General features: G+C 44.1%; 1 protein-coding gene across 4 annotated transcripts in view; it reads left to right on the top strand.

Annotated features, from left to right (window-relative positions):
* Positions 1-15,372, top strand: part of TTLL7 (tubulin tyrosine ligase like 7) — a 74,303-nt gene that overhangs the window by 39,020 nt on the left and 19,911 nt on the right. For 3 of the 4 annotated variants that reach the window (XM_081194875.1, XM_081194876.1, XM_081194878.1), the window contains 7 exons: positions 793-887; positions 3,807-3,954; positions 4,055-4,128; positions 7,792-7,927; positions 8,989-9,075; positions 10,954-11,143; positions 12,342-12,616. In XM_081194875.1, the coding sequence (XP_081051001.1) occupies positions 793-887; positions 3,807-3,954; positions 4,055-4,128; positions 7,792-7,927; positions 8,989-9,075; positions 10,954-11,143; positions 12,342-12,616 (1,005 nt within the window). The remainder of the gene's footprint in view (positions 1-792; positions 888-3,806; positions 3,955-4,054; positions 4,129-7,791; positions 7,928-8,988; positions 9,076-10,953; positions 11,144-12,341; positions 12,617-15,372) is intronic. The other variant, XM_081194877.1, reaches the window with a different exon arrangement.

Below are 15,372 nucleotides of genomic sequence, written 5' to 3'. Positions count from 1 at the left end.
CTAACTTAGCAGTTCAAAAGCACACCAGTGCAAGTATATGAATAGATGCTGCTGTGGCGGAAAGGTAAATGGCGTTTCCGTGCGCCCTGGTTTCCGTCATGGTGTTCTGTTGCACCAGAAGTGGTTTAGTCATGCTGGCCACATGACCCGGAAAGCTGTCTGTGGAAAACGCCAGCTCCCTCGGCCTGAAAGCAGAGATGAGTGCCACAACCCCATAGTTGCCTTTGACTGAACTTAACCGTCTAGGGGTCCTTTACCTTTTTGTTTTTTAATGGTTTCCACACAAAAAACACAAAAAAATGAAGGCGTCCCTTTTGACTTCAATGTTCCGGACAGTTTGAATGACACAGTTCAGATCTATCCAAACCTACCCTGATAATCTTCTGATGCCCTGGGCGGACAGACACAAGAGACAGGGCCCTCTTCGCAGTGATGCCAAGATAGTGAACTTCCCAAGTCAAGCAGGAAGGCATTATCCATGGGCTAAGAACCCTCAATAATCAAGAAATTTGGTTCCTCAGTGTTTGCACTCCTGGGGGTGATTCAAAGAGTGTTTTTGGTGAACACATGAAGAATCTCCATTCAGACCTTGGAGGTGAAGCTGGTGGGGGGGGGGTTGGGGATGTTGGGGCCTGCACACATGCACCCCCCAATTATTTCCAAATAGTTTGGAATAATGCTTGAGAGTGTGGGTGTTTGGCATTTGAAAGCTGGGCCCCAGTGTTATGTCTCTCGGTTATTTTGTGGATTAAGACATTCCTGGAGATGTTCTGTCGTCTTTAATTTTTTCAGATTAACCGAGCCCCGAGCTTTGGTACTGACCAAAAAATAGACTATGATGTGAAAAAAGGTGTCCTGCTGAATGCATTAAAGCTGCTCAATATAAGGTAAAATTTCATTTCCCCTGTTGTTCTTTTTGTTAGTGGTTTGTTTGTTTTTTTGGAGGGGGGAGGGAATAGAGATACATTTACATCATGATGTACCAAAGTCATTGTAAATGCTTCATAGGAAACTTGTGGTTTATGTTAAATTCTTCTGAGCCAAATTTAACTTCGTTCCCTCATCAGAAGATATGTTAGTTAAATCTTTTGTTTGATGCGGGAGCTGTAGAAGGCCCAGGCAGCTTCTTCAGGCAGCACTCTGATTTATATTTGCTACCCACAGTAGGAAGATCTCATGTTGGGGCTAAGTTAAGTCATGAGGGGGAATAAAGATGGGTATATAGTGACCATAAAGATGGTAAAGGAAAAGCCTTGCTCTTTTCCTGTCATCAAAAGGAGCACACCCTTATCTCCCAAATTCTGCTTCCTTGGCGCACAATACTACAGACCTTTGACAAATTGCACCTCCCCCTTTCTTTCTTTTTAGCTATAGTAATATGAATTTGCCTTCATTCTTTTCTTTTATTCATTTCAGTTTTGTGCTCTTGGGCTGTTTATTGAGACCTCTAAACAACTTCATTTAACAGAAGCTTTCTGGTGCCGTTTGAAATCCAAATTCCTTCAGACGTGCACATTCTGTTGGGTTAGCTCAGTGCTATGGCAGTCTGAGGGGGAGTAATTAATAAATGAGGGAAAACTGCAAACAAGAGGAAAGTTTTTGCAGTTTTCCATCCTACTTTTTAGAATGCTTTCAGCTGTAAATGTTTTATGGGCGCCTCCTCCCATGTGATGCATTTCCTTCGTGTCCTCATTGGTGTGGATTATTTATTTGGTTTTTTAAAAAGAATAATTATATGATTGGCAGCTAGAATCGGAGCGGAAATGTAGTTAGCTTTATTTTCCTTCTGGCATGAATCAATTTCTTGTGTGGTTATTATTTTTTAAGTTGTTGTAATAAAGATGCAATAAAATACCACAACTTGATAAAATGCCACCACAAAATAGAAAAAGGTAAACATATTCCCATTCCAAGATCCTTTCTGCTGACTCCATCTTTTACATTCCCTAAACGAAGCTTTCCAGTCCCATGCCTTTATATTCTCCTCTTCCAGTCAAGCTCCTTTCCCTGTACCCGGCCCTGAATACCTTCCTCCATCTTTTCCTGAACTGCTGCTCACAGAGGAGATGGGCTGAAGTGGCAGCTTCTATTCCTGCCGCTGCTGCTGGCTGCTTGCCTGTTCGTCCCCAAGGGCAGATAGATAAACGCCATTGCTTCCCCCACACCATGCATTCTCCTGGCCTGCAGCTGATCCTCAGTGTCCTTCCCACTTTCTTGGATGGTGGCCTGCCTTTTCTGGCTGTCCCAGCAATCCGTTGGCAGTGGAAAGAGCTGTGCTTCAGGAAAGCAAGGCTGGTCTCCTGCTGATGTATTTCCAGTATATATCTGAGCTCTCGGGAACACCAGAACATGTGGCCGACAATTCAAAGTGTTGGTGCTGACCTTTAAAGCCCTAAACCGCCTTGACCCTGTATACTTGAAGGAGCGTCTCCACCCCCCAATGTTCGGCCCAGGCACAGAGGTCCAGCACATAGAGTCTTCTGGCGGTTCCCTCATTGCAAGAAGTGAAGTTACAGGGAACTAGGCAGAGGGCCTTCTCGGTAGTGGAACCCACCCTGTGGAACGCCCTCCTATCAGATGTTAAGGAGATAAATAACTGTGCACCTTTTAGAAGACATCTGAAGGCAGCTCAGCATAGGGAAGTTTTTAAGGTTTGATGTTTTATTATGCTTTTATATTTCTTTGGAAGCCGCCCAGAGTGGCTGGGGCAACCCAGCCAGATGGGTGGGGTACAAATTGAAGTGTAGGTGGGTTCCCACAAGACAAGACATAGTGATAACAGCAAGGACCTTTATTCAGCTACATAACTGAACAACAGGGACAAAGCAACTGCTTATATACATTTCTGAAGGCCTGGGCCACTCCCACTCCCAACGTGATTGGCAGTCTAAACTTCCAAGTTGTGAATCATCACTTGGAGTTTAAGGGCCAATGGCAGAGGCCCAAATCTTGAAATGTTCTGTGATTGGATATCATGTATCGAATCAGAACACAGGAGCTCAGAATCCTTAGTCCAGACTCAAGGTCAGGCAAACACAGACCACTGAATACATAACACAAATAATAGAATTATTATTATTACTATTATTATTTATTAGAGTGTGCAGGCAAGCAGCGAAGAGTGGCTGCTATTGAAAGGGAGGGCAGACAGCTTCTGCTCACACTGCCAGTCAGTTCCTTGGTACAGCTGCCAGTGCTTCTACTCTTCATTTCTCAGGCAATGGGAGTTGAGGAAAGGAGCTTTCCCTGCTCTGAGGGAGCTCATGGAGGACACCTTTCTCAGAGGCCTCTGAAACCTTGAACCATCCCTGACGGTGATGGTGACTGTGGATGTCGGGTGGGGGGAGGGGGGAGGGGAAGACACTTCCCTCGCCTCCCAGCAGGTGAGTTGCCACTGCAAACTCACCGACAGGCCCCTATGCCATGAGTTTTTTTGCCCAGCGGCTCCTATGCACCAATGTTTTAAAGGCCTAGGAGAAGGTGAGACCAGATGGCACCCCTCTTTGATGGAAGAAGAAGAAGAGTTTGGACTTGATATCCTGCTTTATCACTACCCTAAGGAGTCTCAAAGCGGCTAACAATCTCCTTTCCCTTCCTCCCCCACAACAAACACTCTATGAGGTGAGGGATGCTGAGAGACTTCAGAGAAATATGACTAGTCCAAGGTCACCCAGCAGCTGCATGTGGAGGAGCGGGGATGCGAACCCAGTTCACCAGATTATGAGTCCACCACTCTTAACCACTACACCACACTGGATACATTTCTTCTCTGGGTTTCCTTTCATCGCTGTGCTTTTCTGTTTCAGGACAAGCGATAAAAGAAAAAACCTAGCCAAGCAGAAAGCAGAAGCTCAGAAGAGGCTTTACGGCCAAAGCTCCATGAAAAGGCTGTCACCGGTGTCTTCCGACTGGGAGAAACAGCGCCGTTCCCTAGAAAGGAGGAGAGAGGAACTGGTAGATTGCTTTTCCCAAATAAACGAATAAGCAAGCCTCTGTTTTCTGTCCTTCCTCAAGGAACATGTTTGATCATTTCTTAAATGTTCTTGATTTTCAGAAGGAGAGACTGGCACAAGTGCGCAAGCAGATCTCCAGAGAAGAGCATGAAAACAGGCACATGGGGAATTACAGGTAGCTATGCCATCTGGGCTTCCTATCAGGAATAAATCTTGGGTACTGTTGCTTTGTAGCAGGTGAGCGTGGTGCCTCAATCCCATTTGTGCAAAGGTGCTTTTCTGTCAATGGCTGAAAGGGATGGCATGGATATGACTAGGAATTGCTGCCAGTTATTGAGTTTAAAAATATTTACCACCAGCAGCAAGATTTACATCTGGTGCAGAGGGCAGGTGCAGCGCTGTTTCATCGCAAATTGTGATTTGGCAGAATCGGGAGGTGTCCTTGGAGACAGACATTCCTTGTCCTTCCTTTGTCCAGAGTGAATTTCTTTCTCTCCCAGCCTACCCCGCTTTTTTTTTAAAAAAAATTATTTATTGCATTTTTTGAACACAAAACAAACCAACAAACATATATAATACCATCACCATAAAACAGAACAGAAAAGAACAGAATAAAGTTAGAAAGTAAAGAAAGAATGAATACATCAAAATCAATTTATCCATTAATCATATTCTCATAACCTTTGGACTTCCTCACATCACCCTTTCCTGCGTTCTCAGTCATATAGTTACAAGCAGCAAATTATTACCTTATTTCAAATCTTATTTTATAGTTCTCAAATATTATGTCCCCAATTTCCAATATTTTTATCATATACTAAACTGATTAACTTAAGCATAATATTACCTCAGATTCCACCATTTTCTTAAACATCACTTAGTCATACATCTTACAACTAAGTTACTGATGCCATGTTGTTTTTTATCGTGCATTCTCTTAGCATTCATATAGCTTATGATGTTTTTGTAAATAGTCTTTAAATTTCTTCCAGTCCTCTTCCACCGTCTCTTCTCCCAGGTCTCGGATTCTGCCCGTCATTTCTGCCAGTTCCATGTAGTCTATCAGTTGCGTCTGCCATTCTTCCAGAGTGGGCAAATCCTGTGTCTTCCAGTGCTTTGCGATGAGTATTCTTGCTGCTGTTGTTGCATACATAAAAAAAGTTCTGTCCTTCTTTGGCACCATTTGGCCGACAATGCCCAAAAGGAAGGCCTCTGGTTTCTTAAGGAAGGTATATTTAAATACCTTTTTTAATTCATTATAGATCATTTCCCAGAAGGCCAGCCTACCCCGGTTTTAAATCTTGGTCAAGATGAGAGGTTATTGACCATAATTATTGACAGTGTATGTATTATTCTAAAGCTATGATCAAAAGTAATAAGAAGCATGGGGGAATTTGCTGCGGGTTAGAGAGGAAGATGAAGAAGGAACCATGAGCTGCCATGGCTGGTTCCATATTTGCAAACTATTGAATTCAGGAAGCCTGCACCCAGCTTTAGAGATGAAAAGGTTATTGTTTTAGTGAACTGTTATAATACTCAGCAAATAATGTCAGTCAGGTTTGCTTTTGTTTTGGCATTTACATTATGATTCTTTTAAATTGTCTTTTCATAAACTTTGTTAGGAACTTGAAAGGTGGACAGAAAAATACTTGCAATAACTAACGAACCAACCAACTAACTAACACACACACACACACACACACACACACACACACACACACACAAGACCCTGGATTACCACTCTAATTAACTGTGAAATATAAAATTACTTATTTCCAGACACTACAGTGAAAACATCCATTGGGTGCTCTGGTGATTTCTGCACCTGAATGTATTTCTTTCTTTTCTTTTCTTTTCTAACTCAGAACAATAGGGTTGAATTATGAAAGCAAAATATTACTGATTTTTTTTAAATGAGACAGATCATGTTATGCTTTGCTATTAATTGATAGTGCACCTGATGAAGTAAGGTGTGTTTTAATGGAGCTTATTCCCAATCGTGCTTAGGATTGGATCCGTAAATCACAGAAGAGGCAGTAACCTTTCCCAGTCCAGTTTCAAACTGTATTCCAGAGAACCCTAGGTTGCCTGGAATGCTTATCAGGAGCTTTTTACAGTCAGAAGATTGGTATTAGTGGACAACCGTCTTTGAAAGGCAGCTTTCCAGTCATAGGTACATAGGAAGTTGACTTGTGCCAAGACAGAATATTTATCCATCTAGCCCATTATTTTTTTACTCCAACTGGCCTGCCACTCTCAAGGGTTTCTTCCAAAGAATCTTCTTTATCATCTAAGGGTTTTACCCAAATAATCTTCTTTATCATCTTACCTGGATCTTTTAAGTAAAGTTGGCAGGGATTGAACCTGCAGCCTTCTGTTTGCAAAGGATGGGCTCTGCCCCAAAGCTGAAACTTGCCCTGTAGTCAGTCTTGCCTTGAAACGCACAGCCACAGGGAGGTGTTGAGCATCCTTGGGTGCTTCCTCTGCTCATTTAGGACAATGAAATGTCCAGTAGACATGGGCACTTCAACGGTGGGTCCACAGGATTCCTGTAGTCCTTTGTCTGCTGGGACCACATAACACCGGTTCTGAGAGATCTGCATTGGCTTCCAGTACGTTTCCGAGCACAATTCAAAGTGTTGGTGCTGACCTTTAAAGCCCTAAACGGCCTCAGTCCTGTATACCTGAAGGAGCGTCTCTACCCCCATCGTTCAGCTCGGACACTGAGATCCAGTGCCGAGGGCCTTCTGGCAGTTCCCTCATTGCGAGAAGTAAGGTTACAGGGAACCAGGCAGAGGGCCTTCTCGGTGGTGGCGCCTGCCCTGTGGAACGCCCTCCCAGCAGATGTCAAGGCAATAAACAACTATTTTACTTTTAAAAGACAACTGAAGGCAGCCCTCTTTAGGGAAGTTTTTAATGTCTGATGCTGTATTGTTTTTAATATTCAGTTGGAAGCCGCCCAGAGTGGCTGGGGAAACCCAGCCAGATGGGCGGGGTATAAATAATAAATTATTATTATTATTATTATTATTATTATTATTATTATTATTATTATTATTATTATTATTATTATTAGAACATTTATTTATATGGGGGCCATTGTTCTTTCAAGAGTTTTGTGAACAACAACAAGCCCCTGCCCCCAAATAAAGAGAGTCTGGATGAATTCTGCTCCTCCAACCTCCCCAGCTGTCTATGGCAGTCTTGGGCCATTGGATGGTGTAGTGCAGCTGCTAGACAAGGCGAGGGGTTGCTGGCGCTCCCTTCTCCCAGCCTTATAGAAAGCAAGAGATGGCTCAGGACGGATTATTGTTTTTCAAGGATAGCAATGGGATCTCCCACTCCTTTTTGCAGCACCCCCTGCCCCTTGAACTCAGCCTCGACACTTCTGAATTATGAATGCAATATTTTGTTAATGTTTCATGCCTCGCACATACCTGATGTTGACATTTCAGTGAGTATTCAGCGTTTCAAACCTTCCTCTCTATCCATAGAAGATCTAGCACTGCCCCGTTTTTTTCCTTTGCTTTTTATAGCTCGTAACACCTACCCACACCCCTGTTAAACCACACATAGAGTAATTGGACTAGAATTAGTCCCCTGTCCCCACCAGTGTATGCTTCACGTTGCTGGTGAACACTGAACAAATCGTACCTCCGGAGGTTTTGCGCATAAGCCTCTGGGATCAAACTAATACGCACATCTCCGTGGTATGAATGGAAGCTCACTTCCTCACTCTAACATGACTCCTGTTCATTTCAGTGCAGTGTGTGGTGACCTTGTTGGATTGTGGCTACACTTCATAATTTTTCTCCTCCTCCTTCTGTTTAAACTGTAGGCGCATTTACCCTCCTGACGATAAGCTGCTACTTGAAAAATATGAGGGCTTGTTAGCCACTGCCTTTCAGACGTTCCTTGCCGGTAGAGCAGCTTCACTTCAGCGAGAGATGAACAACCCCCTCAAAAGAATGAAGGTGACCACAGATTCACCCAACTTGCATTTCTGTTCCAGGGATGGGTAATGTTATCGGACCTCAACTCCCATCGGTTTCAGGCAGAATGGCCAATAGTCAGGGATGGCAAGAGCTGTCATGTGACAAACAGTGGTGTGGCAATAAAACCGCTAGCCCATTTGCAAAGCTAAGCAGGGCCTGGTATGGTTTCAAATTGGATGGGGGACTGTGTGTTGAGATTTCTGCATTGCAGTGGGTTGGACCAGGTGACCCAACTCTGCAGTTCTATGATTCTACGAATACCTGGATGGCCAGAGGTTCTTCACCCCTCTTTTGTTCCATGAGGTTGTGTGGTGCCGAGTCTTCCCATAAGCACGGTGGAGTTTTTCAGTAGGGTTTCCTCCAGCACACAATTCCTCCAGCTTATGGCAATGAACTGACAGCGTTCAAGGCCGGTGTGTGAGAGGAAGTGTCTCCGAGATAGTTTCCATTCATCCAGATGTTCCAGCACATCTGCCAAAACTGGACATTCCATTGGCTAAGCATTATCTCCAATAATGTGCCTTCTCTGTGAGTGTCTGTCCATTTTCAAATGGCTCCTAGTAGAGAGGGGTTGTGTAATGATGTGTCTTTGAAAGCTTCAGGGAGACGTTTTGGGAGATGGAAGAAACATCTCCCGACATCCTGGTCTCCAAACTTGGCAGCGGTCTTTTGAAGCAACCGCAAATCTGCAGTTTCCCCTCATCCCATGTAGAACTTTTTGATAGCATTCAGATGAAAAGCTGTGCGGGAATCCATGTGCCATCATCCCTGCTCCTAGTGTACATCCACTGGCATAATTTTCTGCTTACCACCTTGAAAGGCATGTGTGGGGGAAGATACTTTGGGCATCAATTGGGCATCTCTGTTAGCTGTACCAACCTAATTAGGCTCCAGCAAGTCTATAGTAATACATAATGCCTTCCTTTTGGAATCTAGCCTCTGCTTGATGAGAAGCAAGAAGCCATGTTCATAATTTTGTGTGCATTCTGGCTTTTTATACTAATCCAGAGATTTAACCCCCACCCACCCCTTTTTTTTAGGAAGAAGACATATTGGATCTTTTGGAACAATGTGAACTGGACGATGAGAAGCTAATGGGCAAATCTGTTCGGCCACGTGGCCCAAAGGTATGTCACTGCATTCTAAACACCTCTGAAGTTCGGGACTGGTAAAATCAGGATGGCACTGCCATGCTACAGACAAGAAGGTTAATGCCACAGACTGAGAGGAGGGTGCCCTGGCCTCACGGAACAATTTCAATAAGGCTCTAATACTTTCCTTTCCCTTTCGCTAAAACAAAAGACACCCAAAAACTACATGGATTGCAAGCGGGATGTTTCTTCCGTCTTCCCTTCCTCCCTATTTTGGTTTTTGCACTGAACTGGCCGTTTATGTCCTCTAGATGGCACATTTTCACTTTCTTACAGGAAGTACCTTTCTGCTAAGCCAGCTGTATCTGTTTATATACTCCCTTGCATTGCATCTCTTTTAGAAACTGCATGTTAACGTGATGTCAAATAATGCACATGCACATTATATATAACAGACACACAAACTCCCAGGCTGACAGTGTTGTGGCTCGCTTACCCCCAGTGCATTCTCTTCCGAATTCTATATAGTTCTGTTAATTCAGTAGGTGGTGGCAGCTACTAGTAATAACTAGGACATTTTAGGGCAGGTTTTGTCCCAGTAGTAAAGCTGGGGCTCTTAGCCACCCTTTAATTTTGCCTCCCCCAGTGACCCCCTTTGGGGCACCCAGTTAAGGACCGAGGCTTAAGGATTCTCTGAAGGACAGCTGGGTACATCACCACCCTCAGCTGAACGTGCAGCACAGCTCTGCAAAGATAAATTGCTCGTTTTTATCTCGAGTGACCTACTTTTCACTTAGAAATCATCCGAAAACAGGCAAATAAAAACCCAACAGCTCAGCTGGTAAAGAGATTAACCGTCATGGCTGCGAAGGCCAGTGGGGCAGTCTTCTTGCAACAAATGATACATTTCCAGAGGATTGTTTGTGCTGATGTTCTGTTTTGCATCTGCTTTATGGAGGGAGGGAGGGAGGACAATTATCCGACCTTGTCAATTGTTCCTGTGGCTGTTTTGTGTCTCTCTCTCTCTCTCTCATATTTTGAAAGATAAATGACCCTGACTGGATATAGCGTCCCGTGTGCATATGGGATTACAGTGAGGCTTACCGGGCCAAGTCTTGTTTTCATTGCTTAGGGTTTTATCCTCCAGTGCTGGCTGGCTGGTTTGTTTTATTTTATTTCCAAACCTGCTTTATAAAACCTTGTTTTACCTACATTGGAAACATTATATGAATGAGTGTGGCTTAAAGAACTAAGCATGTGAAACCCCTTTTCCTAAAAGAGGCCTAGTGGACATGTATTACCTTTCTCTCACCAATGTTACACCGGCATTTTGAAAGGGGAAACTTTAGGGCAGTTTTGGGGGACCTGCAGCCCTCTTGGTATTGTTTGGGTCTATTTATTGAATCTTTCAATTGTTACCAAACTTTAAAATCAAATCAGTGTGTGTGTGTGTGTGTGTGTGTGTGTGTGTAAAAGTGTGTGTGTGTGTGTGTGTGTGTGTGTGTGTGTGTATGAGAACAATACAGAGATTCAGTTCCCACATATAGGAGATTATTTACTTTTCCATGCTACAATCCCATTGGGGCTGGCCCTATTGTTAGGCAGAGAAAGGTTGTGGTCTCAGGCAGCTGAATTTGTGTGTCATTATTTGTTACCAAAGTATTTTTACTGGCAGGGAAGCCACACGTGAGATTTTCTACCTCAGGTGCCAAAATTATGCAGCTTCGCTTGGGTGGGGGAGGTGGCACCATTTGCTTCTGTAGTGCAGAAAGCAAAATGTATTGGGCCTGACCCGGTCCCTTGCAGTGTCACAGAGGCTCCCAACCCTCCAGAATGAAGTAGGTTATTATGAAGGGGGAGGGAGAGAAATGTTAATACATTTTTTCCCTCCCCCCTTTCCAACTTTCTCTCCAGCCCTTGTATTCCATGCCAGAGAGTGCGCAGTTCTTGAAAAAGACCAAGAACAACAGCAGCGGCAGTAGCTGTGAAAGCAGCAGTGATCTATCTGAATGGGAGGAGGAACCCGAAAAGGAATATGAAAATGCAAAGAAAGAGAGGAATGTCTCATTTGATGTTGAAGACAGGAAATTAATAGAACGATCCAGTAAGTTAGATAAATACAAAGCTAATGAAGTTTTGCAGAAAGCATGCATTATTATTATTATTTTTAAAAATGTGTGCACATGGTTGCTAAATCTGAAAAAGCCACTGGGGACCATTTATGGATCTGAGCTACTGAGAATGTGAGGTCTTCTGAACTGCCCCCTTACTCAACTATCTCTTCAGTGTCCCCACCTCTTTCCACGTGTATAACACAAAAAATGCATCCTGAATCATTTTAGCGCTTCTCAAAATATCTATGGATATAATCTGAGAATCTCACAGTTTCTGCCTGCTTTCAGTGTCACGGAAAGTCACGTCTTTCTCTTTCCTGCCTGTATGTGTCTTTTCGTTAGAAAACCTATTTTGCTTTTTTTCCATTTCTAAGGAAACGCTTGGGGTGACTCATATCAGTAAAAACCAATCTAACAGTCAATGATGAAACAGCCAAAAGGCAGCGGGGGGGGGGGGGGGGAGAAAGAAAGAAACAGAACGATAAAGAGGCAGTAAACAAAGAAATTCAAGCTCTAGTCACACCAAAAGCTTTCTCAAGTAACAACGTTTTGAGTCTACAGTGGCACACTGGTAAATAGAGGGCCAAGTGAACTTCCTAGGGTAGGAAGTTTCCATGTTGTGGGGGCCTCAGCAGAAAAGGCTCTGTTGGACAACCCTGCCAACTGTATCTCACAAGCAGGTGGGATGCAGAGAAGGACCTCACCAATATATTATCATTATATTGTTGGGGATTGATTGGGAGGTTGGAAGAGGCAGTCTTCTGGTCCTAAGCAATTTCGGACTTTAGAGGCGATAACCAATTCTTTGGCTTCTTGATTTTCCTTCACCCATCCCTGCTGCTCAGTGCTTACTTCTGAGGCAAAGAACTAGGGCATTAGACGAAGGGGGAAGGATGTCAGGAAGGGAGCAAACGTGCCTCTGATTGGCTGTTCCTCAGCAGTGTAGCGCATCTTGGCTCTTGCCTGGCGCATGTCAGCAGGAGAAGTTTTCGTTGCATGGAGTTTGGTAGACAAGGCACCCAAGCAGAACTGGGACTCTGTAAGGGAAAAGAGAGATCCCAGAAATGTCCTGGACAGGTGAAGAGGTTGGGAATCCCTGCTTAAAAAACAAAACAAAAAACACGTTGGTTTGAGAAAGGGAAAAAGGGATGTTTCACTTTTCATTTACTGAATTGTATCTCTTTGCAGGCAGAATGCACTGGAAGCGGCCTCTTAAGAAAGTCCCTTCTTACGTATCGCCCACGCCGTTGTCAGGTCCTATGAGGCGTTCTGTGAGCTGCCCTCGCTCCATTTCAGTCTTGTCTATGCAAATGCAAGGCGCCGAAAACCGCCCTTTCTCAGCCAAGAATTTGGTGCAGCTTTCTCGCCCGTCTTCTGTGAGTAGGTCACACTCTTTAAACAGAGGTTCATCTGCGGGCAAAATGTCTCATACTGCCAACCTGGGTACTGTACATTCTCCTGTGGTAAGTTAGCAAATCACACCTGGAGGTGAATTGTTTGGGATCTGGTGTGGTGTCCTCTTATTATCCAAGCCTAAAATTTCTAGTTCTGCAACCAGCAATTCACAGGTAACTTAACCCAAATGAGTTTAAGATCGATAAAAGTTAACTAAAGATTATTTAAGCATCTTATTATACACACCAAATGAGATATATCCAATCCATTTTGGAAACTCAGAAGGTGTAATTCAGATATGCTGAATTTGGTTAATTCACACAGCCATGGTTTGGATAATGGGTGTGGGATTTTATTGTGTCTGAACGTTATTTTGGTGATGTTTTCCCAAATATTTTTCAAGTGATGTTGGTTGTGGTTTATTTTGAAAAATATGTTGAACTGATTCCAAATCAGCATAGATTTGTTCTGTAGCACTGGTGATTACAACTAACCTTGCTTCTCAATTGCTATTTTTATATGTACAGCATTAGAACATTGAAAAATGATGTTGTTGTTTCGGCTACTACAGTAAATTACAGAATTTAATCAAAGGAAGCCAGAAATTCAGGCACAGCCAAATGACCAAATACAGATCATGATGATTATAGAGATGCTGTTGTTGTTGCTGCTGCTGCTGACAGGAGAATGAGAAGACACATTTATCCGTTCAAATCTTTCCAACAACCATTATATGTGTTTTACAGCCCAGTGTTTTATAGATTTCCTAATAATATATGTGGCAGAATATTTTCTTGCAGTTTCTTACACCAGTACATATAAACATACCATATTTTTCGCCCCATAGGACGCACCGCCCCATAGGACGCACCTAGGTTTTTTTTTGGGGGGGGGAATAAAGAAAAAAAAATATTCCCCCCCCAGGCGCGGGGCTGGTGCGGGGGAAGCCGAAGCTTCCCCCGCCCCCAGCCCCAAGAACAGCCTGCTATCCGCAAGCCTAGGGAGCCCAGTGGGAAGTCGCGCCGGTCTCCCCAGGCTTGCGGAGAGCTGCGCGAAGCCCGGGACTGCAGGCAGCTCTGCGCAACCCTCGGGAGACCGGCGCGAAGTCGGTCTCCCGAGGGTTGCGCAGAGCTTCCTGAAGCCTGGAGAGCGAGAGGGGGTGGTTCGCACTGACCCCTCTCGCTCTCCAGGCTTCAGCGAAAGCCTGCATTCGCCTCATAGGACGCACACACATTTCCCCTTCATTTTTGGAGGGGGAAAAGTGCGTCCTATAGGGCGAAAAATACGGTACTCAATTGTTCAATGGCTGCATAGCCACACTGGGGTGGAGGTTGGATGAGGCAAGATGAATGATATTTGCATGCAAAGAAATGTTCTTACCTCCCTCACCCACAAGCTTCCTTCAAGCCATCTTTTACCAGAGTGGTCCGTGAAGAAGCTACAGGGAATGTTCAGGTTCCAGAGCCCAGCAGTAACCATGACACTGGTAATCAGGGGGCCACTGAACCTGAACCTGGCAGGCAGGAGCCCACTGAACCAGCTGCCAGAGCACTGGAACCTTTTGAGCCAGAGCCCCATGGGTACCTTCCAGTGGGCCTGAGGAACCACGTGTCTCCCACACTCCCACAAGGAGTGCACCAGTTTAGAGGCCATGGAATGTAGGAGACATGTTCAGACCAGAGGGTTGGCCCTTGGAGAGACTATCTTTTCCACAAGGGGACAGAGCTAGGAGAGGTGGATTGGAGACAGAAGGTCAAAGGGGATCAGTTTTCTGCCAAACTTAGCTGGAGCAAGTTGCTCACTAGTAGCTCTCCGTGGTGCTGCAACGAACAGCCTGCCTTCCTCCATAGGCCTTCTCCCCAGGGACATGACATTGTGGAGCTGGAGGCCAGTGAGTGTGGAGCTTTGGTACTCAACCCAGGTTTGGGACTGTAGAGGGGATGGGAATCATCACTTAAAGCCGAATGCTTTAGCTGAGATCCTTGCATTGCAGAGGGTTGGACTAGATGACCCTTGGGTCCCTTCTAGCTCTAAGATTCTGTGATTCTATCTGTAGCTCCAGGTTTTGTAGGCTGTTCTCACTCCCCAGAGGCTGGCTTCCTGCTTGCTGTGGTGAGGGAGCAAATGTGTGAGGTGACTGAATCATTCCGTGTGGCCGTGTATGTACGTTGACATTTTTATTATGACCTCATGGTTCTATGGGACCCCAATGGAGGCTTATAGGATAGGATAAAAACAGAAATTGGTTCCTGAGATAATCAGAGGACTGCAACTGCAGCAAATAAACGCAACCAACAATAAAATACAACAACCTTCTGTTATGGAAAATTGAAAGTTAAAAGTAACCCAAAGCGATCTTTAAGCCGGCTGAGGTTTTTCACATGAGTTAATGTGGTTCTAGGTGAGAGTATAACAAGGCTTTAAAATGAAGTCTGTCACCTATATGGAACCCTTCTGTCATTGTAACGATGTACTGAAAATGTGATGCCCATTTAAATGAATATTTAGTGACTCTTCTTTTTTTTAAAAATGGAGTGCTACATCTTCTGGTAGAGAGATCCTGCTTAAGGCCCGTGTTATTTATCTGACAGAGCAAGAGACGTATTTCTTTTAATAATGTGAACAAAATCACTTGCAGAGTAGGAGGGCTAAATACTGACAGCGAGCTTATAGTTTTACGTTATTGTTGTGTAATTAAGAATAATGTACTACAGCTGGCCAACAGCATGAAAAAAAAATCGATTTTTAAATTTATTTTTTAGATTGCTGGAAAACTAATCATTTGGTAAAGATAAAATGTTTGTTGTGAATTGTGAGATAAAAT

This window comes from Podarcis bocagei (genome assembly GCF_964188305.1).
Source record: "Podarcis bocagei genome assembly, chromosome: 5".
Classification (NCBI taxonomy): domain Eukaryota; kingdom Metazoa; phylum Chordata; class Lepidosauria; order Squamata; family Lacertidae; genus Podarcis; species Podarcis bocagei.
This window is presented reverse-complemented; position numbering and strand designations above follow the sequence as displayed.